At 47.3% G+C, this 23,195-nt stretch overlaps 1 protein-coding gene and 1 long non-coding RNA gene across 7 annotated transcripts in view; one reads left to right on the forward strand and one right to left on the reverse strand.

Annotated features, from left to right (window-relative positions):
- The window catches only part of LOC144103867 (protein AMN1 homolog), a 29,367-nt gene extending 8,156 nt beyond the window's left edge, over positions 1-21,211 (reverse strand). Inside the window, exons 1-6 of one of the 4 annotated variants that reach the window (XM_077636578.1) lie at positions 21,047-21,211; positions 13,702-13,834; positions 12,060-12,201; positions 8,802-9,016; positions 6,752-6,808; positions 2,421-2,532 (exon numbers count right to left, since the gene is read on the reverse strand). In XM_077636578.1, coding sequence (XP_077492704.1) covers positions 2,431-2,532; positions 6,752-6,808; positions 8,802-9,016; positions 12,060-12,201; positions 13,702-13,834; positions 21,047-21,099 — 702 coding nt within the window. In that variant the 5' untranslated portion in view covers positions 21,100-21,211 and the 3' untranslated portion in view covers positions 2,421-2,430. Of the gene's footprint in view, positions 1-2,420; positions 2,533-6,751; positions 6,809-8,801; positions 9,017-12,059; positions 12,202-13,701; positions 13,835-15,907; positions 16,144-21,046 lie in introns of those variants that run through there. The other 3 variants (XM_077636575.1, XM_077636576.1, XM_077636577.1) reach the window with 3 other exon arrangements.
- A 66-nt stretch (positions 21,212-21,277) lies between these two features.
- On the forward strand, positions 21,278-23,166 carry LOC144103871 (uncharacterized). Of its 3 annotated transcripts, none has more exons than XR_013308336.1 (3): positions 21,290-21,463; positions 22,621-22,717; positions 23,045-23,166. It is a non-coding gene; the product is annotated as an uncharacterized LOC144103871 (long non-coding RNA). The 3 variants fall into 3 exon arrangements; XR_013308337.1 differs by having other exon boundaries at positions 21,297-21,564; positions 23,045-23,159; XR_013308338.1 differs by lacking the exons at positions 22,621-22,717; positions 23,045-23,166 and adding an exon at positions 21,664-22,061 and having other exon boundaries at positions 21,278-21,564.
- Positions 23,167-23,195: the final 29 nt, after the last annotated feature.

The raw sequence follows: 23,195 nt of genomic DNA on the forward strand, positions 1-23,195 counted from the left end.
TGCCTGAAACAGCATGCAGCTGGGCTCGGTTAGCTGGCTGATACGGGCTGGCGCGAAGCTCTGAAAAGCGAAACAGAGTATGTGGTCTAATTGACTTTGGGACATGGCCGTATGTTTGTCATCGTGCCTACCGTTGCACGCATGTTGAGGTATACGAATGACTCTGCAGCATAGAATTTAATTTTGTGTCGGAATACTTGGACGAACGCTTGCCGCACCAATTTTGACGCAGCCTGCCTTCAGGAGCCATTAGAATAACCAGTGCGAGACCCGTAGCATCCGAATTAGCAGGCGTACGATGCCATAGACATACATGGTTGGGCATTGGCTAGGGCAGTGCTGGCAGCTCAAATTATCTGGATTTCTGATTAATGTAGGTCGAATTAACGAGCTTTTAGTGCACACAACTTGCATAGGTTCCCGTTCGTTGCTATCTGTGCCGGTGATAGCTGCCATGATCACCTCATTAGTGAGGTCATTTGTCATGACTGCATCATAAGCGTGAAAGAATTCGACTCGACGCGCCACAATCATTACCGTTCACCGATGACCAAAGCACCATCATCACTGCACTAGTGGGAACTTCGTGCGCGCCTCTGCGTCATTGGCATCTAGCCCGCGCTTTCTGGAAGCAATTCTTGACGGGAAATTGAAGGAGCTTGCAGAACCAAGCGTGCGGACAAAAGAAAAACCACGCTGGCAACACGCGTGCAGTGCACCGACGGATTGGGAGTATGCATGGCACGTGTGGCCGATGCAATAGCACCTTCCTTCAGGACAAGTGCAATCCGGAAAATTACCGAAGAACAGGGGAAGATGGGACAACACACGCGATCGCCTCCCCCGCGCCAGCTCTCACAAATAACGCAAAAAAAAAAAAGCGCCTCATTTTCTGCGAGTGGCTCGCCCCTCAGGAACGTTAATAATGGACTGCTCCACCAAGGCTCCCTACTTTCTTCTCTGCCTGGTTGCAAGGGGGGGAACGTCGTTTCTCCCCCCTGCGCCGCCACGACATGCAAGGATCCTCGGTGCGCCCGGCGTCTTCGAGTGTGTCACAGATCCTTTCGCTTTCTCTGGGTCACTGCGCCAGCTCGGTCTGTTGCTCAGCTCCACACGCACGTGCTTTTGAGCTGTAAGCTTCGTTTGGCTGGTGCAGTTGTAGCGTCTTACATGTTTTTATTTCTCTCAAGGTTGACTTTTACTGACCCAATTTAATTGTTATAACCTATTATCTGCTGTCACAGCATTGCTATAAGCAGTTATTTTACCATATAATACAAGTAAAGCTGATGGTGCTACGAGTGACCACTGTTATATCCAATATAGTATTGCTATAACCGATATTGTTATAAGTGGGTATGACTGTACACGTAACTGGAGAGATATGGGAGGGGTCTGTTCTGCAGTGGACGTAGTTAGGCGAATATGATGAATCCAGACAAAGAAAACAAAACTTCACAACTTTGTGAACAATGGTGACATGGAACCTGATGCGCTGTTCTCTGGTGTGTGGTAGAAGTGCTAGAAAACGAACTTCATGTGGTGTCTGTTTTCTAATAACATCTGACCCCCAATGTTGTAGTCTTGAATGAGACATCACACAAGGAGCTGCATTAAGACGCTGCCTGGAATCAGAATTCAAGGTAAGATATGTCTTCTAATAAACTAGCGATATACTATGCTCTGGCTTTCTGAGTTTACTTGGAAGTTTAAGTTTTCATAACTGTTTCCCTCAATGTTTGCAGTGCTGGTCCTTTTCTATTTTGTTCCTTTTTAAATATCTGAATAATTTCCTTTTGCTGTAAATAATTTTTGCTTCTTCCAAACAATTTTAGTTGAAGAATAGCATTCGTATCACAGCTCTTCTGTCCTTTCACTGAAATATTTAGGACAAGTACTGCGCAATTACCTGGTCATATGTGCCAAATTTCACAGCCGGGCAAAGTCTTGCAGCAGTGTAAATGAATTTTAAGATTTTACATTTCATGGCTTGTATGGGGGTGGGCAACCACCCAAGTGTAACGTTGCAGTTTGGCATGCTCATTGATATTAGCTCTGCATTTGCAGGAACAAAATTTCGCACTTGTTTTCGGTCACTTCACACAAATAATGACCTAAGCTGTCATTTACAGTCACCAGTTTAGCCAATCAACTCACACACGATAAGTTTTGGGATAATATCCGCATCATAGGTTGGTATGTCACGATGTCATAGGCCAAACCCCCGTTTTGGTTTCAGTTTTATAGTTTGTCCTGTTCTAAAATACTTTTAGCAGGTACATTGAGAAAGTTTTTCCTACTTTCCTACCGGGGAGAGAAGACTCAAAAGCATGCCATGCAATTATCAACTGAAATTGTTCAGAAAACCGCTGGAGTTCTCCTTTAAGGAGTTACTACCATAGAGTGAAGTCGTAGCTTACCTGGAATGGCTCAGAAGCCTACCACGCTCAGAGTTTTCAGTGCCGTGCAGTCTCTCATAAGCGCTATCATGCCGATGTCATCGATATACAAGCATTGCTCTGCGATGAACTCCTGCAGCAGTAAGAAGCAGTTTTCAATTTAGTCCAGTTCTACATCTTAAAACTGATACGGTGTTACACTATGGTTCTCTGCAGCAATCCTCAACAGCTTTCAAAAAGGCACTGAGGAACCCTGTGTGTCAGCCTGCGCTCCTTCCTCCATAACATGCATGAAAAAAAGGGCATGCAGATGCATGGCCCCTCAGAAAAAATGCACGTCTTCAATTAATAATGGCTAAATGTATGGCAAATCACATAAGCAGCCACACTGCTTACATTGCAATGTTACAGTATGGTTGGCTCAAAGTAAAGTGGATAGAAAGAAACATGGGGGTTGACAGATGAACGGAATTAGGTGCCCAGGGGATCAATGAAAGCTCTCCAAGGAACTCAGACACAGAACCCATACTTCACATGATAAACATGCTTACTGATGAATTACAGGGGTTTCGATACCACTAGTACAACTTACTTTACCTGGGGTATATCAAATTTTCAGATTGCGTTTTTGATATTGCCGCGATAAGAAGACCAGACAAAAAGCAAGTTCCCGTCGCCACCTCGTGACAATACGAAATGGCCGTATGATACTAGCAAACATTGATCACCACAAGATATTCACCTACGCTCAATACCTCACTCTTAATTGAATTGTTTTCCACTGTACAGTGCAATCCACTTGCCGTATTTGCATGATTGTAAGTCGACCTATTTTTTTTAATTTTTAAATCCGAAGTGGGGGGGAGGGGGGGTCGACTTAAATTCGAAACCAAAGTATCGCACCATAAATAAAGGCGAGACAAACGAGATATCAGGCATGCTGCAGCGTGGTTGAATTTTTGCTTCGAAGCTCCGTCACATCACTCTTGGTGCTGACCTTCAGCAGCTACTATGAAGGGCTAACACCTTCAGCGCTGACGACATCGCCCAGGTACGTCAATCGTTGGAATGCAAAGTGGCATTTCTCTGGTTTGAGCGAGAGGCTGGCCGATCGTATGGCCTCCAGTACTGCACTCAAGCGCTTGAAATGCTCGTCGTAGGTGGCAGAAAAAATGACATCATCAATGTAGGCGAGGCAGGACTGCCATTTGAGGCCAACGAGGACAGTGTCCATCATTCTTTGAAAGGTGGCAGGAACGGAACACAAGCCGAAGGGGAGCACCTTGAACTCGTACAACCCGTCAGGAGTAACGAACACTGTCTTCTCGCGGTCCCATTCATCTACCTCAATCTGCCAGTACCAACTGTGGAGGTCAAGGGAAGAAAAGTAGCGGGCATGACGCAGCCAATCGAAAGAGTTATCGATTCGAGGTAACGGGTAAACGTCCTTTTTGGTAATTTTGTTAAGACTTCGATAGTCGACACAAAATCTCAGTGTCCCATCCTTCTTGGCGACCAGCACAACGGGTAAAGCCCATGGGCTTGTAGACAGTTGTATGACATCATCCCAGAGCATTTCGTCTACCTGCAGTCGTATCGCCTCAAGCTCTCTCGCCGACACTCGATACGGGTGTTGACAAATAGGCTGCTCACTGTCATCAACTATGATGTGATGTTTCGTTATGGACGTCTGCCTGACCTTAGAGATGGTCGCAAAGCAGTCATGAAAAGAGTCAAGCATGGTTTGCAAGCGGCGATGCTGATCAGCGTTCAAAGCAGGGTTCACTTAAGCCTCAACTGTTCGACTAGGTCCCCCTGGAGGGGTGTCCCTGGACGTTGACAACACGCAGTGGGTGGCGGGCTCGCTAATTTCATCGAAATAGGCGATGGCTATATTTTTCGCCAGGTGGCGGTATTCGGCGCTAAAGTTTGTAACTAGAAACTCAGTTCGCTGGTTCTGTAAGGCAACAACACCCCGTGCGATGCAGACTTGCTGCCTCAGCAGTAAAGACAAGTTTGTTTCTGCGATGCCGTTGGACGCGCGGGGGTTGTCGCAGTCCATCGTAACAAATAAGCTGGCACGCGGAGGTAGAGTGACGTGGTCGTTGGACACTCGAAAAACGGGTCTTCCGGGCGCACTGTCGTCGGCTATGGTGCATGGGGCGGAGAATGTCACCATGAGTTCACGGAGGTCGATGAGAGCCCCATTTTCGCGAAGAAAATCGAGACCGAGGATCAGGTCCTTGGAGCACTCAGCCAGCACAGCGAAGCAAGCAGTGAAGATGATACCGCGAATCTCAATCCTATTGGTGCAGACGCAGAGCGGCATCACCATGTGACCGCCAGCGGTCCGAATTTGTGTTCCGTGCCAGGGTGTCAGCACTTTTCGCAAGAGGGTAGCAAGAGCACGACTCATCACTGAGAAATCTGCGCCGGTATCGACGAGGGCAGTCACATGGTGGTTGTCAGCAAGGACCGGTATTTCGGCTGAAACAACCTCATTTTCTGGAACGTGCGTAGTGAAAGGTTCCAGAGTGGAGGGTCGAGGTGTTCATAGAAATGGGGCGTCGAACAGAGGCTGTTCTGGGCGTCGGAAGGTGGTCAGAGCAGGTGGAAGATCGGGTAGAAGGGTCAAGTCGGCGAGCAGAGGATCTTGTTCGAATTGCGGAGCAACGGCGGCCCTATCACCAGATGTCACCGTTTTCAGTTTTCCGGGTGTGGACTACGGGACTGTCGGATGGACGGCTGGCGACCTGGGGAAGATAACCGACGGAGCGACGGCGACCTGGGCGGGCGCTGTGGCAAAGGCGCAGGGGGGACGCTGGATGACAGGTACTGCTTGATGTCACGGGGTTGTTCACCACAGCGTGGCCAGGGTGCGTCTGGTGAAAACCCTCGCAGGCCCATCCGATGATACGGCCAGTGGCACAGTATGTGGCCGGGTTCACCGCAGTGGAAGCACAGGGGCTGGTTGTCCGATGTGCGCCACACGTGTGCTTTGCTGAGGGGTGGTCGTGCATTGGAGAGGGCAGGCGATGTCGAAAAGCGTTGATGCGGTGCAGAAGGAGCAGGGCAGTAAAACGCCGGTGGTGCTGGCGCAGAGCTGCGCAACGCTTCACTGTACGTCATGACATACGGCTCAGGCAGCGGCTGGGGACAGGCCATTGGCTGCACCGCTCGACAGACTTTGCCGCGAATGACATCCGAGATGGCTCCAACACCCGGGTGTTGCTCGACAGGGCGAAGCTTCTGTAGCCACCAAAATGTCACCAAAAGCTGGCAGAAAGGGCAGAAGGGCACACCAGGACTAGCCAGGCAGACACACTCAGCGAGCCAACGCACGAGCCGGGGAAGGCAAGGAAGACCAGCGGGTGCTGTCCCACCACATGGCAGCGCCAGTAAATGGCTAACACTGTGGCATTATCGTTATATCTCGTATCATTATAAGTGGATTACACTGTATTTGCAGTCTCGGTTTCAGTTGCCGGACGATGGTTGCGACGTCACAAGTGAGTATGAGATCACGCGAGGCATACAAAAACTGCAATATAAACATTGTTTTTTTTTTTTTTTGATTCAGTCAAGCTCTTGCGTTAAACTGCTCCAGAAGCCCGATGGCAGCAAGTGAACAAAAAGCTATTATAATGCAGATTCTTGCATGACTCTCGACATCTGGTGCTCACTTGTGACGTGGCAGCAGTCTTACAGCTCCTGAAACAGAAACTGCATAGAAGGATAAATGCTAGCTACAAGCTAGGTACTGAGTGCAGGCAAATTTCAAGTCGTGATTCATGCTCACTAATGTCTTACACATCATTTCAAAGGAAAAGCACATTGAATCCTCATTATGAGTAAGTGGGCACAAACATTACAAAAACACAGAAAGACCACAGGACAGGTGCTCTTTTCACAACTGGTTTATCAAAGGCAGCAACAAAAACTATCAGTCAACAAATCAAGGTTAAAGAACAACAAAAAAAGTCAAAACCTGTAGATAGCCTATTTCCCTTTTAGCCTGGGGTTTCCCAATAAACCAGCCGTGGAAACGGCGCCTGTCCTGTGGTCTTCTTTCTGCACCTTCGTAACGTTTGCGGCCACTAATTCATCATGAACAGCATTCAACTAGCCGAACTTCCTATGCCGTTCAACTGAATGCTGTCACTAGTAAACAATTCTTACATCAAGGCAGATAATTGAGCGAGTTGGTAAACATTCATTGTGAATATAACACAAGCGCTACAAACACAGACACAAAGGGGGGGACATAGCGCTCCCCCTGTCCCCCCTTGTGTCTGTGTTCATAGCGCTTGTGTTATCCACAGGAACAATTAGTAATGTAACATTGCACATACCTCCAAGGTCCTTTTACACGCACCCCTGATCAGTGCGACAATGCCACGAGATGTGATCTGTTCAGAAAGAGATGCAATGAAAAAGATGCAATGTTCAATTCAATTCGGTTACAGTGTTATAAGGGTTTAATGTCCCAAAGCTACTCAGGTTATGAGGGTCACCGCAGCAAAAGGCGCCAGGTAATTTCGACCCCCTGGAGTTCGTCACCACACTGACATCACACAGTACACAGGCCTCCAGCATTTAGCCTATATTGATGTTCCTTCCATTTAATTGTTCCCGCAACAAAATAAAATGAAATCAAACACAATGATTTTTTTTTCCTAACACTTCAAGTTGAACCTATGAAAATGAAAGCACAGCCTAGTTTCCGAGCTGTTTGAAAGTTTTTCGAAGGAACGGAATGAATAACTGCTTCCACGAAACATGACCTGTTTTCTAGTCAGCAGGTGAGCCGTAACTACCAGTTTTCAAGCCTGGTCGATAGTTGGACGCACTGTTTTAACTCCACACCAACGGATCTTTAAGGGAAGGGACAATTGGCAGCTTAACTGGTCATCAGACTTCCACCAAAATTTCACAGAGACAAGACCAGCCCTTACAAGATGCGCCAGTGTCGGTGACAGGGCAGCAATTAAGCAGTTGTTCTACCTTAAACTTTCAGGTTCCGCTGTTTATTTGAACTCGAAACAAATATTCTTTCCATCTAAGTAGCATATCCAGGTTTAAGGATGCCAATTGTTCAGTTCCACAATGAAAGACATCAATACTTCATTTTTTAAGAGGCCAACACAAAATTTTGCACAGTCGCAAAATGGGTTAATGGGTTAAAAACCAATTAAAGTGCGTGCATCGACGCTGAGTTAGGACACGGATACCGGAGGCTGCACTACACCACCGTTCACTTCAAGACGTTCAATCAAAACCTGTTTTTTTCGGTAAAGGCATCACAAGTTTGAATCGACTGGCAGGAAGATGTTTAAACCCCATTTACTCACTAATAAGAAGGAGCCAGTGAATCATTTTTTGCTGACAACAGTAGTAGTTGGATGGAGTTGTCCTCAATGTCAATTTAAAACAGACATGCAGAGCCATCCAACAATGCGGCACACAAGATTCATGACCAGTATTAAGGCATGAAAAGGGCCGGAGTAAAAGAAACATAACACAGTGTGTCCAAAATATGTGGTTCCGTCACTGCACTTAGAGCTGCAGTATGCGGAGTCCCATAACGAAACTAATCTACTCAGTTCTCAGAATGCACAGCCCTTGATGACAACATTCCTAACCCTCTAGGTGTGGACCAACTGATCAAATAAAACAGCTAAGTTCGTAGAAGTTCAACAAAATTCTTTTTCCTTGGGAACACACAACATACCAAATTGAAGTCGTCCCACCTCGTAGTCGTTTCAGCCCCACCCCCCTCCCCGAGTGCATTGGACATTTTGCTTGCAAACTGAATACACTTCTGAATAAAAGAAATTGGTGCTAAGATGCATTTATCATGCCAGGTAAATTTTTTCAGAGTTGTCTAATGAAATTTTTTAAGAACTACAACAGGAAATGCTGCGGACTTTGTATTACACTGAACAGTCTACCACCCCCTTTGGCTGACTTTGTGCAGCAGTGCTATGCTCTGATCAAACAGCGACAATTGTCAGTTTTGTCTGCAGAAGGAGCAATCAGCTTCCGAAAAGCATGTAAACCGCATCGAAATAGGATGAGATCACCAACAGAAACATAATCATAAATGCTTGATCCGGTGCTGTATTTACTTGTGTGACAAACAGTTTTCCATTAAAAAAAATTGGTACAACTTGGCAGATGCATCTATCAAATGGGCTATAATTCACGTCAGAAAAATGAAATTTTCCTGAATTTTAATGATTCCAAAAGCAATGCGTTTATCATACAAGTTCACTCATTATGCAGGGAGACATGGTAAATCGAAAAGTCAGCGAAGCTACAGGGTGCACTAATTAAAGAACAACAGAAAAGCTTGCAAGATGAAAGACATCAAAAGGAAGCAAGTGAAGTCCAAGGAATCACCCGCGTCGATGAGAAGTTGACAGACCGCAAAAGACAGTGAAGGCCAAGCTGCTCAAGGCACAAATCATCGATCTTCTCGCATCCCGTCAGGTTGAGAACAGTGAGCCACCTGTTCTGCTCCGCAATTAGCTGCACCACGCTTCGCGAGACGCCACTCAACCCGACAAGCTCAAGCCACTGCAATTCGTGAAAGCACTTGAAACATTCCAGAAGACCTGAAAAAAAGAAAAGACAAAACAAACAAACAGATTAATATTTCCACCTAAATGCCTGAAGCAAAATGCTGTCCCAATTTATAGAATACTTAATTGCTGTACGTTGCTTGTGCATACAAACGGCGGTATGCTGATAACATAGCAACTGAATATACGCACCTACCGTGAGGGCGCCAAACAATACTGTAGCATCGACAGATGCCATACCATGCAAATACCGAACCAGCATACAAACAGATTTCCTTAGTGACTGTGCATGCTATGATTTGTTAGCAGGCTCACATTTTATAAGTTCTGGAAGCCAAACCGAGACAGACTAGACTGTTCCAGTTTATTGTACAATACATATAAGCACTGCTGTACCAATACACGATACTGCAGTAATAAAGAAGAAGATGTGGGCCTTTACATTTGTGTCAGCCTTACAAAGGGCCTACAACTGTATGCAGCACTTGCAAATGCGTACTGCATGACCAGTGAACACAGTGGGCCTCTTCGATTTACCAAGCTCTGGCAGCCTGCTAGCAGAGAGCAAGCTCAGATCTGACAGGTAATCACGTCATGGACCTACAGGCACCAGAAACGAAAAGGTTTGCCTCGAGCAGGCAGCTCGCACAATTGCGTCTTCTGGTTATCGGTTTCGTCAGGCCAAACTAACAGGTAGCTGCTGGTGGTCTGTTCACTATTGCCGTTAACAGGAGTTAGCCCATTGAGAGTGATGATGACGACAGTGACTACCAGTTTGTAATGTTTCTCCCGGCGGCAGAGCTGGAGAGGCACGACCACCACAGAATTATTCTCCATGTGCAGTGGGTCGCGTCAACATAACTTGAGTAAGGGTTCAACATGCTGATTCAGATTTTGAGATCTGTGCACAAAATTGACAAATAAATATGAACCATAGTCGAAGGCTGCTGTCTCCCAACTCCAGCACTAAGTCGTCGCCAGCCATTTTCGCGGCCTTGTAGCTTAGATGCACAACTTCACTCCAACGTTTTGGTACTAGGAAAGGTGGAACTTTGCGTGCTGCGATATTTTGATTTTCACAATGTACCACGGGGTACTTTTGGAAGAATTCCTGCTTGCTGGATCCATAGAAATGGAATGCCTTTTCGAAGCGCAATTTTCACAGGGTAGAAGGACCAGCCATGCTACATTAGTTGTCCTTCAGCAGTGATGCTAGGAACCCACCAATGAACATCACTAGGAGACACAGTCTGACAGGAGTAAGTATTCCATTAAACATGCCAGTAATACATCACAACTAAAGCCAAGCAAGGAGTAACCAAAGTAGCCTATCTCACACGAGGTTAACCCTAGCCGCCAAGAAGAGAAAAACCAAGAAAGGAGGAGGAGACAGGAGAGTTGTGTCATAGCGACGTCATAGCCATCGTTCAGCTGTTGAAACTGAAACGCAAACAGGCGATAGAAGAAATTCGGTCATACATAATTTAGCAGCCACAGGCGAAAACCACGTGATGATCCATGTATACTAACGTCTCATGCACCACTACAAAAAAGAAAACGCGCAACCAAACATTTGTTGTCTATACTCTGTTAAGTGTCCAAGCGCTCGGCATCGGCTTGACCACCAGAATCCCCATTCCCCTGAACACAACCAAGCGCCAAGCATAGCTAGACATGCATGGGAAAAGCCCACACGTGCTTGGGGACCCGTGGTGTCGCAACTCGTCATCATATGCATGACGCGATGCCACTGCAGAGCACTTCAGTTTACTAGGCAAAGTGGCATTCACTGCCACGATCCAAAAGGGAATGCCAATGGTATCCATCTATCTAGGTGTGCCACCTGGGCAGTGTGGGTTCTCTATAGCCTGCTTTTATGCAACACTTAGACACTTAATCACTGGCTGGCAACATGGAATTACACGCAGACCAGTAAGTAATGAAAGCATGGAAGCCAGCTTATAAGAGATCTCTCATGTGACAGTTAATAACTCCCCACTTAGCAAGGCGAGAATGGAGGCTAGATGGTTGACCATTGGGCAGGGAATCAAGCTAAAAAAATTACTAGAGAAACTGAGCTATGGCTCAAGCTAAAAAGATTTGGCGAGAGACGTCACTGGCTACAGGCCACAGCTGCTTGGAGCTGTGGCTTCCTATAATATGACTGCTTGCATGGCACCGATCCACGCGGCCAATCTGGTGCAGGGTAAAACTAGGTGGATGAGTGGGCAGGTAGAGCACCCAGTACCCCGAAGGGATCGCGGTGGATCAAGCCAACTTCCAGGCACCTGCTGGTGGATGCACCTTGGGCACCTGCCAAATTCTATGGACTGTGGTTCGACAAAGAGCCAGGGTGGGCTCCTTAACAGCGAGAGCCGTTATACGGAACCCGCCTTGACCTTCATTCCTCTCCAGAAGAATAGGGGCCTGTTGGTCGTTCATTGTGCAGGAAATATTTTAACCAGTTTAGTGAGACTCCCTGCACAACGCTCCCCTGTACTTTGCTGTTATAAAGGGGTCAAATTATGCCAGTCTATCTTTCACTGTGTGAGCAGTGCAAGTGCCATGAGCTGAAAACGCCAAGCAAGTATTGACGCATGGCCACCGAGTGAAACCTCTGGTGCCTGCATCAAGCAGACTGTGAGAACCGCCCCCCCATGACGAAAAGTGGGAGTGGCAATGCCCTCAAGCGAGCAGCGCTGAAAGCAAGCATGTCAGTGGATCACATCAGCAGGCACATGTCATCGGCTGATCCAACACGACACACCAAGTAAGGCGGAATGTGTATAACGCTACAAATGTAAAGGCATAAATCACAAGCGAGCCATAAAGCCAGCCAAAGTAAAGTGAAGCATAAAATGGGAAGAATCCTAAAAGAAAGCGTCAAATGAAAAAGCATCATCCTAAATGTGCCTTCTGCTCAACAGTTCATCGTATCAGACTGAGTGGCGGTCATTTTTTTTTTTTTTTGCTGTGCAATGGGGCATGTGGATGGGACGGCACCAATGACAACGCGAAACCGGGGAACTAGGATAATACAGCTAGCGCTGTAAATGTACTTCGAGGTTCACCCTACTTTCTTCACTGAAGTTGTAGCCCCTGGCAGTCGAGGAGAGACACAGTTTCCTAATCTTAGTGCAGTGTCTAAGGCTGATGAGTCCCCTATCTGTGATGGGGCACCCAGCCAAATCAGCTTCAAGGGATTCAGCATGTAGCACCTGTAAAAGAGAGTGGATGGATGGCTGAGACAGGCATCATCATGCTGAAATCCAGAGATGGCTAAGAAAACTATCAAAGCATGCTGTTAAATCTTTAATGCCATCCATAATTACTGCACCAGCAAAGAGGAAGAAGACTGCTGGTGGAGAAGAGCAGGCAGTACGCTCGGAAGAGCTAGACACCATCTCTGCCTAGGGCGCACACATTAAAGCACCTTTTCTGCCAACCGTCCTGGACCACAGTCTTTGGGTGCCTACTTATGGCCCATCTAAAACAGGCGCAAGGAACAATACACGAATGCTGCCCTCCTGAACAATTGGTCTGAGTGCATCAACAAGTAGAAACACTTGCTAAACTGGCAGTGTAAAAAAAAAAGCTCATCGACGGAGCTCAACGAAAGTAGAAGGAAAAGAAAGGAGAGACCTGTGCAAACCTAAGGTGCAATGAATGGCATGCACAAGCGCACAGCAGCTGCCATGTTTGTGGACCACAACCAGAGTGAAAGGCTGCATGCTTATCTAATCCGCTCATAGTCACCCACTCCAATATTTGCACTGAAAAGCCGTCCGTGGCCTACCATGATGGGGTCAGTGACATCGTGTGCAAACATTTTTTTTCCACAACCATCAGCCGACTAAACAAGATTGACAGTTATCTGTCAATCATTTCTAGACATACTTAGTTTTATTTATGCACAACTGCTGCCCATAAAGGTCCAAGCAGGTGTCACATGATCAGTGCTGTTGAGCAGACAAGGGTGGGAAAAATTAGGGCCTTGTTAACTAGGCATAAAAATAAAGGAAGCCAACAGTCAGCAAAACCAAGCAAGCACAGGGGAATGCTTCTATTTCTCTTTTTTGCTTGTGGTGCTCATCAGCGCAGAAGAATGTTGCAATTATTTCATGGCCAAAAGATAATCATTTAGAAAGCATAAAAAAAATGACCACGCCGGTAGAAAGCATAAAAAAAACACATTTCTCCGGAATTTTCTTTAATGCTTTCTAATCAATTATCTTTCAGCCATGAAATAATTACACGAATCTTTTGCATTGAAACACACCACCAAAAAAAAATTGGCAGAGGTTTAGCATAGTTAAACATGGTATTCAGCGAAAGCTTCACAGAAATGGTTACGTGACGTTATCCACGTGACCGATCACCTAACCCCCCTCCCCCTTTATCTAACACAAGGCTGAAAGGTCACCCAAAGGTCAAAGGACGAGGTCATGACCGTGTGTGCATGACCAAGATGTTCCACAAGGTTAGGCTGAATGGCTTAGCTATAGTGTAACTTATAGCCATGCATGAACTCTTAACTCGGCAAAGGTGAAATTTAGTGCCACGCGAAGCGCGGCTCTACCTAGCATAGTGAAGCTTTCGCTTCAAAAGAGGGAGAAAAATAGAGACATTCCCCTGTGCGTGCTTGATTTCGATGACTGTTGGCTTCCTTCTTCAGTACATCCAGTGTAACTACATTTCCGACTGCTGCACAAACATACCACAGGTACAACTTGATCACTGATTAGATGGCGCTTCTGTAGATATGCGTAGAAGCGGTCGGCCAACTCCCGTGGCAAACGGACGTCCCGAAACCAGTCGGCCTTCGTGCAAGCCGCGAGGGTATCCAGGCATCTGAGATACGCAAGAGATATAAACACGTAAGTTGATATATGTATAACGCAGCACAATGTCAGGCTTGTTTCAGCTAAAACAGGTCAAACAGTTTCCCTGGTGTGATGGTCACTTAGTCTGCAATAAATATGGCGGTGCAGGAAAGCGGAATCCTGCGGTCGGCTAAGCTCATGTATTCCCGTCAGCTTTTGTGCGAGAATATACCATGCTAAATGAGATCGATCCGGGTAGGTTGAAGGGCAACTGCATAGGTTTTAGAAATTGACGAGGTTAAAGGAGTCAATGCGTGAAGTTTGCAGGTAAAGCAAGTCTTTTTGGGCTAACATTTGAAATGAGGACGTAGTTGCCGATTAAATCGCGACAGCACATAGTGCCAAGTGGGGGACGCATGATGACGTCATCGAAGGTACCAATATATTTACAATGTATAAACACTTGCTTTGAAGGAAAAAAACCAATGCCACTGAAGCCAAAGCTCGCCGAGCATTGTTTGGCAGCATCCAATGAGGCACAGCAGAGTGTGGCTGACGGCAGTGGTAATTTTAAATACTACCTTCCATGACGTCACATCAATCTTCCCCGCACTGCTCCGATGCTTCGAGGAGAAGCGCAAAATTCAATTGTCAATTAAGTTACTCTTTTAAATGCTAGCGCAAAAACACTGGACGTGCTTTACCTATAGCCTGTATAAATTTGAATCCGAGAATATAACGAAATTCACAAAAGCTAGTGCACTTGCCCTTTAAGCCTGAAATGATCACTTTCAAATTGCATTAAACTGTTCAGCGTGAGAACTGCTGTGGTGTACGAGTCTCTCTGATGTCACGCCTGCAACACTACAAATTCCATATGGTCGAATAAACACCGCTCATTTTTGTGTCAGCTCTGCGTTCTGTGTTACCTCAGTGGCAACAAGGTTTTGAGCCATCGGGTAGAGGTGGTCATGGCTTTCTCCAAGTGGCCCGCTTATCTTTAGTGAAGACGAAGAAGACTGACCAGCTTGTATCACCGACTCAAAGAAGGGCAAGGCGTTTTTAACAGTGTTGTAGTAGGTCGCAATTTTAACAAGAAGTAACTGGTAATGGGACACCTCACGTTACCGAAAAATGTTAACGTAGGTATGTTACCCGTTACAGTTCCGAAATGGTAACGAGTACGTTACTAAGTTACCGGAAAAAGTAACACGTTACCGGTAACGCCGTTACTTGCAACGCGTTACCGCCAACACTGGTTTTTAATTAAAGCATCGAGTATACGGACCATCACCCTGCTGGCAGGGCGTTGTGCTCCTAGATGATTCAAGACTTCCTAGATGTTTCAAGACTCACCTATGAAGAAATGGTTGTGAAGCTCGCCGAGTATATTGTTCCGAAATGCAACGAAATCGCCAAATCTTGCAATTTTTTCACTGATAGTCGCATGTTTGCAGGACTAAGATTTCCTCCAAAAAATGCGCGAAACTGCCAGAAGATCCAATTTTAGCATTGCCCTCAACAGAATGCTGTGTGACAGGATTGTTTGCGGACTTCGAGATGATGGCGCTCGCAGAAGTTTGCACGCAGTCATCACTCACATTGAAAGAGGTCAAGGACATGGCTTTGGTAGCTGAAGTGGCAGCATCGAGCACAGACCAAATGAACAGAATGCAGCATGTCGGCAGCAACGCAGATTTACTGCGGAGAAGGCCAGAATGCCATGGCACGTCGACGTTTATCTATCTGGCTACATGCCTGGGACGCACACACAAGTTGGCGCAGAGAGCATCTGGGCATGATGCAGTGGCCAGGGGCACCTGTCTAACAAATGCAAATTCCATAAAGCAGTACGCTTTCGTTCCCAGCGGAAAGGGAATTTGACAAAGAGGTGCCAAGAAAAGCATCTAGAGTTGGTGGCCCACTCCGACGAGTGTTCTTTGATGACGACGACGTTGATGAACACTGCTTCTGGAATGTTTTTGCACAGTCCGTGAACTTCTAAAAGCCTATGCTTTGCACAATAACATGGAACGGCGTCCCACCCAAGATACAAATGGACACTGGATTTCCGGTGTCTATTATAACCTGGCCAACGTACTGAGAGCACCACAACAAGTAGCCTGGCCTCCAGGACGTGGCGCTCCAGTTGTCCCACTTCCTCGGCATGATTCCAGTCAAAGGACAGCTGCGCCTCTGGCCGGCGTTCGTAAGAAAGACTGAGCAAGCGCGCCTGGCGGTGTTGGAGTGCACCGGGCCCAATCTGAGTGGTCGTGACGTCATCAGCGTGTTCCTTCTGGAGGGTGCCGCCGTTCTCAGCATCAGTCAAGTGGAGAGTTGGGCAAGTTTTGAAACAAGTAAAACCAGCAGAAAGACCTGCAGACACAGAGAAGCACACAGGATGACTGCAAATTGTTTAGCAGGTTCGGCCTACCGTAGAAAATAGTTTCAGAAAACGGGCCGCTATTTATGAGTCACCAATTCCAATCGTTAGCAAATTAATGTCGCATACAGCATTTGCACACATCCCGTAACAACCTCGGTAGAATGGGTTAGCTGAGAGGGCTGTAAGAACGCTGAAGAATGCCCTTCACAGAAAGACAGGGAACTCTCCAGTCAAGGTTCGACCGTATCTTGCGCCCCTATCACCATTCACCAGCGGGAAATGGGAACCTTCCTGCTCATGAGCAGCGCTCGTCCTGTTCCCTTACTCGTCCGTGTTGCCATTTTTGCGCTCATGTCTTTCATGAATACGCACCAACAAGCCCAGTTGCAAGTACTTCCTGCTTCCATGCTACTTGGCTTTTCAGCTGCGCACGCTATCGTGTAACATGGTTTCCTGTACATTACCTTTGGCAGATGGCAAGAGCGGGCAGCCCGCAGGACAGCCTGTCTGGTTGAAAAACTTTCGTACAGGAGACAGCTGGAGGCCATGTGTAATTCAAACACCTGTGAGCTCAAGGTTGGCAAGAGAATGGAATCTCGATGGACAGCAACACCACCGACACTACGACCAACTGAGGGTGCACAGGGCTGGTGTGGTGATGCTGCCTCTGGACTACATGGGAATGAAGTGCGAGCCCTCTAGTCTGGCGACACCAACCGAACAAACAGCCCAAAATGGCACCTTTTCCGGATGCTTGTGATGAATTGTTTGGCAGCCACGGAGGCGAGTACGCCCAGCAGACCAACCTTACCGGTCATCCAGCCCAGGACGGCCAGCCATTCGGCATCTTTACAGCTCCAAATCGGACCTCCCACCTTGCACCAACATGACCAATGATGTAGCCAATTGCCCCAGCCTGACTGCGGTCATGTCGTGGTGGTCTACATCCAAAAGCTGTCGCCCAGATAGATTCACCCTATCAGAAAGGAGAAGCGCCATGGCTCATGTGCAATCCTCTCTCTCGTGTAGTCATCCATACACCTGCCAAGAGCGCTTGAGCAGTTTACTTTGGAGCAAATGAAATGATACCTTAGTGCAGTTTCTTTGCCAGGGGCTAAGTGCTACTGCCTGGACGGTTTTATGTCTATCCAGCTGAGCTTGAGCATAAGTGCTATCTAAAAATCAGTACCTATGTTTAAATTTCAATTCTGTGCCCACAATTGTTTTTGGAGCATGGAAATTGCAAAAGCAGCTTGATTGCTTGGCAGTCTTGGCATTCAGCCAGGAACTGAAAGGTGTGGTTTGCACTGCCCAAAATGATCCTGAATGCCTGGCTGCCCGTGTAGCCAACGAGGATATTCAGGTATGTCATGTTTTTCGCGTTCCAAGAACTTTAGTGCGCAGCAGAAATATTGTTCCATCTGGGTGTAATACAAGGCATTCTGAAAAAAATAAAAATTAACTGCTCTTGCTGTTATGTGCAGAAACAACAGCAGAGGGTATCAAAACAAACCACGCAGTAATATACCACTGTACATGTTGTGATGTTATGCACTGGCGCTAGTCTGATCAAAGTCCGACAGGACATTTGACTCCAGGATACAATGTTCTAAAACGCTTCTAGGACACTGTAACCAGGGGCCTGTGGCAGAGAGAGAGAGAGCAGATCACTTTTTGACACACAAAAAGTGAACAAGAGAGGGGAAGCCTCAGGGTGCTTGCCAACGTTTCGACAAGACTTTTCGGCCAGACAAAAATATGCCTTCTTGCCGAAATGTTGACAAGTACCCTGAGGCTTCCCCTCCCTTGTTCACTCTGTTACTGCAACCGGGGGTTGAACCCAAAGGGAAAGAGGTGTGTGGTATGGAGTGAAGTGTGATGCCAGTAAACACTGCATTTGGATGTGTAGTCACATTGTTGTGCTAGAAACTCGGCTTTTTATTTTTTCTTGACCACACAAATTCACCCTTTGCCATAAAATAAAAAAAGTAGAAGTTTTGCACTACAACACGACACAATTCAGTACTCAACTAGAGATAAAGTGCAAAAGAGTTAGCGTTGCTTCCGTTTTAGTGTTCATCTTGTGTAGCCTTAAGTTTGTCCCAAGAACTGTCAGGGGGGTCAGCGACAAATGCCAGCCACTTTTAAATCTGCAAGCATGCTAGTGTGAGGTGCACAACAAATCGTCGGGGGATTTTTGAGTGCGGTGCGTCGACAGCGGAGCGCTGCATGTGGTGGTGGTGAAAGCATTTATTTGAATATTGCAGAGAGGTTGCGTGTGGAGCACTCCCCAGTGGGCCACTCCCCTTACAGTACTAGGTGGAGTCCCTTATTCAGGCACCCCATTGGTCTGGGCCACCACTCGAGCTTGCTGAACTAGGGCTTGTTGGGCCGGTAGGTCCAGGCAGCTGAGCAGGGCCGCCTCCCAGTCCTCTCGGGTAGGGGAAGGGGTTAGGGGCGGAAGAGAAAGATTGTGTTGGCATGCCCAGACCATGTGGAACGTGTCAGCCACGTCCACACAGAACGAGCAGAGGCCAGAGAAAGAAGTGTCGAAATGTTTGAGCACTGCCGGGCTCAGTAGAGTGTTAGTAAAAAGTCTAAGCGGTATACTCGCGTCCGCTTTCCCCAGCCCTTTGAGAGGAGCCTGGTACTGACGGTGCGAGTCCCGGTAATAAGCGGAGATAACTTTGAAAGTTAACAGAGGATAGGAGTCCTGGTCCAGATCGGTAGGGTCTACGTCGAGGGCCCGGTTAGTGAGTGCGCGGGCGACCAAGTTGGCGGCCTCATTCCCTGGTAGGCCCTGGTGGCCTGAAGTCCAAATGAGAAATCGGGTCGTGGGGTCCTGATCCCGAGCTGCTCTCTGAAGTATTCGTTGCGCGGTTGGCGTTATCCAGCCCAGTTCATAATTCTGGCAAGCCCCTCGCGAGTCAGATATGATGAATTTAGATTCAGCGTGGGAGGCGGCTAGGGCGATTGCTACCTCCTCCGCGTGGGTTGTGCTAAGTGCCTTAAAAGTGAGACCGTTCACCTGTCTTCCCTCGTGAACGACTGCGGCCGTGTACCATCCTCCCCTGGAATGATGTGGGCCCGCAACGTCTACATAGAAAACACTGTGTTTGGAGCCATACTGGCGGTGCAGGGCATTCGCCCACGCCTGACGCCATGCATTGTGGTTCTCTCTGTCCATTTTGGTAGGAAGGGGTCGAACACGGAGGGCGCCTCTCCATAGTTCTGGCACTTGTACCCTTTCCTCAATGTGATGGTCATGTTGTATATGTAGCCGGCCCAGTAGGCGACGACCGGACACGGTCTGGGCAAGACGCGTGTATTGATTAGTGAGCTGCGCCTCGCGCAGCTCCCGATAGGTGTTCACCACCCCCAGTGCAAGGAGCCTCGCATATGAGGTAGAGACCGGGAGGTCGAGCGCCCTTTTGATCATCTTGCGGAGAGTAACCTCCAAGATGTCTTCGTCATGCTTGCGCAAGTGCAGGTATGGAGTCTACGCTTTTCCTGCGGCTGCTAAGTTCTTCGGGCTGTTGACGGGAGACCAGCGGCGTCTCCCTGTGTTCCTCTCCGTTCCTACTACCACCTGGCTCCCTTCCGCCGCTTCCTTCGACGCGTCGCATTTCAACCACCCGCATCTGCCGTCTGCAAGGCATCCCCTCTTCACTTGGGACGCTCAAGATTTTAACTCTTTCCTTTAACCTGCAGTGTTGTGCGCGTGCTGAGTGTGTGTTTTGAGTAGAGTTTTCATTTCTTTTTGGCCCTTTAACTTTTAAATTATAAACACGGCTTCGTTTTGTTTGATCTGATTGTTGTCTCGTTCGAACCCGCACGCGATAGCGTTCCCCTTCTGTAATTGGGGACGCGTTTCAAATTCGCGACAGCTTGGCAATGCATAGCAAACATGCCACACCGTGCGGCAACACTTCCTAATATTTCACACAGTCGATACATGACCATAGTGGCGGTAGATGGGGAGGGCACCCTCATCACGGCGGCCACCATACTAGGGAAAGAAACCGAGATAGCGGAGGAAGCCGCGATAGCGATCGCTTGCGCTGGCACCAAAGCTAGATATATTATTAGCGACAGTAAGACTGCAATCCAAAATTTCAGCAGAGGGAGGATAAACCCTCTCACCACCAAAATTTTATCACAAGGAGTGATTGATAGGACGATCAACATCATCTGGACCCCGGCGCACGAATCTGTCAGCGGTAACGAGGCGGCCCACAGTGCAGCTCGAGATCTCTACCTCCGTGCTGTACAGGATGGGTCGGCTCAGGCCGAACATGATAGAGAAGGGCGATTAATCTCATATCAAGAGATTACAGAACACTACAAGCAATGCCGGAGGTGTTTTCCCCCACCAAACACGGCGTTAAATAGGAGTCAGGCGACGGCGCGGAGACGCCTGCAGTCTGGAGTATACCCAGTACTAAACAAACACTACTAAACAACCCAGTACTAAACAAACATATCCGATCGGACTGCGAGGACAATAAATGTAAAAAGTGTGGGGCGAGAGGAACCCTCGACCATATAATTTGGGAGTGCGCTTACTCCCCAGGCAGGGCGCAAAACATTAGCAGTAGGGAAGCCTGGGAAACCTTGTTGCGGAGCTCGGACCCTGAGCTCCAAATCACCGCCGTCCAACTGGCAGAAGAGGCCGCCGGCGAAACCAACCCGGCCAGCATCGAATGCGACCATCCCGTGCGGCTGGGCCGCTCCTAAGTCCTCTCCCCTGTAAAGGGGGGTGAGACAGAGCGGCCCAGGCGGTGTGGTCTTTCTCTGTTGGACAATAAAAGTTTTCAACAACAACAACAACCTAATATTTCGACCATGACTTACATATCTGTTAAGCTCTTGACATCTCGTCCAAGCAGATCACTTTGCTTGTCCATAGCGCTAGCCAAGACACTTAACCAAGAGTACTTCAAGTTCACAAATACAAACTCGCGAGTCGTACCAGCAGCGCCAGCAGTCACTCTAGGGGACTCATGTGGGTGTCATGTTCGTTCGTTTATTTACTTGGTCCGCACTTAATTTATAAATACTACTAAAATTCAACAAAAGTTATTACCGTTCCTTGATTAAAACAAAGCCTAATATTTCTTGCTTCGCAATAATTGATGATAGTGTTTTCGAAACGTACATTCGATCTGCGGTTCTATTATGTGGACTGTTGCGTAGCAACCGCTTGTACACAAGCGTGCACGCCGTTTGCTTTCTCTTGTAGCGAACATGAATCGAAAGTACTTAAAGCTGGTAATATGGCTTCAGTTGGCTCTTTTAGCTGTTGATATCGCGCTGAATGTTTTGCAAGACATTTACATTCATTCACCAGTCAAACTACTGCTGCTAGCCATGTAAGAGTGAACGCAGTTTCTGCTTGCAGCGCGAGCTAGGTTCCGCAAAAGTGGGCCCGGTTGCGTTTTTTAATTTGGTCTCAAAACTTCCTTTCGCAGTGTACAGGACTTTTGCATCGTGTTGAGCCTGCTGGTCATGTGTCTCACCATTTTCAATACCTACTCCTTTCAAGTCGGCGAATTCAGGCAGGTCATATGCAGGTTCAAAACGCCGGTAGCTGTCAACCTTCTCTACCTGACGCTGTCGTTGGCGCTTCACGTGCGGACGATGGCAAGTCGATCATCTACACCAAGGACGCCTCATTACGTTGCCCTAGAATAGCCACATATTATTTTAAGGGGGCTCTGAACGTGGCTTGCAGTAAAGCTGTGGTGTATGCCTGGGTTGTTAGACACCGCTTCACGATTATCCTCCCGTAGGAATTTTTTTAAAATACATTTTGTGGAAGGCGAGTTATCTGTAGTCAAAATTTAAATTTCGGAGTTTTTGCGCCTTTCGCTCTCGTGTCTGTGGCGCTTCGCCGACAACGCCGCCGACGCTCGCAGAAATTCCCCGAGTGGGGGGGGGGGGGTTTCAAGTCAATAAACCCTTTCTCTAACCAACAGCCATCTGTGAACATTACCCAGGAGTGCGCGACGGAGGAGAACGCAAGCATGAATAAATACTCTCCAACTTTCGCGCGTTATTGTGGGTTCTGTGCTGTGTGTAGAAGTGTGTTATTTGGCTCGGATGATCATGACGTGAGGATGTAGTGACTGAGCTAGTTCACGTCCTCTCCGCAGATGTTTCGGAGCCCCTTTAAGTAATCTTCGCAAAAGCAAGACAATGTGTGCACAGCATACTAGTTCTAAACTGTGGCCATATACTTTCACTTAGTCAGCTCAGTCAACTTGCAAAACTTTGTTCAGTTTATGCAGAGTTTGAATGGATGGAGACCTTTTAATTACACTTGCTGTTGACAAGACTAAACTGTCAGTTCAAATAAACTTCTTTGAATTTAGGGATTTCAAATCAACATTTCACTCATGCATTTCTTTTTTTTTTTGCCAATGCAGGAAATGAGCGAAGAAGGCAAGCAGACATCCAGACAATGCCGGCTATCACCGCAAAACACTTCAATTGACGTCGCTTTGTATACGCTTCAAAGATTCGGTAATTTTGAATGCATGACATTTTAGGTAGACTAGCATATAACAAATTCTAAATTTCACCGCATGTTTTTGCACTCTGTAGACCTGCATTATGCAGTCACTATATCAGATTGATAAACTGTGCCTATTATAAGCTCATAGCCTGACCACAGCGAATACCTCTGATGGCGTTTCGCTGTACCAAACCAGGCACCTCGGCTTGAAACGTCACTCCATCTTGTTCCAGAATCTATAGCAAGGCTAACAAGGTCTGGCCAAGATCAAAAGAAAAGCATGCAGTTGCTGAACGTTTCACCGTGATTTTCTGTCCATTTCTTCTCTTCTGCAGTGGGCGTGCTACATTACTGTTTCTATGAGAGAACTGCCTTTCTCATGGCTGATGACACACTCTACCGTCCAAGCAGGAAGCCCACAACAGCCTTCGCAATCACAGCAGAATACCAGACATGACGGCATTGCCACCAGCGGTGTTTTTCCAC

Source organism: Amblyomma americanum, chromosome 9 (genome assembly GCF_052857255.1).
Source record: "Amblyomma americanum isolate KBUSLIRL-KWMA chromosome 9, ASM5285725v1, whole genome shotgun sequence".
Classification (NCBI taxonomy): Eukaryota; Metazoa; Arthropoda; class Arachnida; order Ixodida; family Ixodidae; genus Amblyomma; species Amblyomma americanum.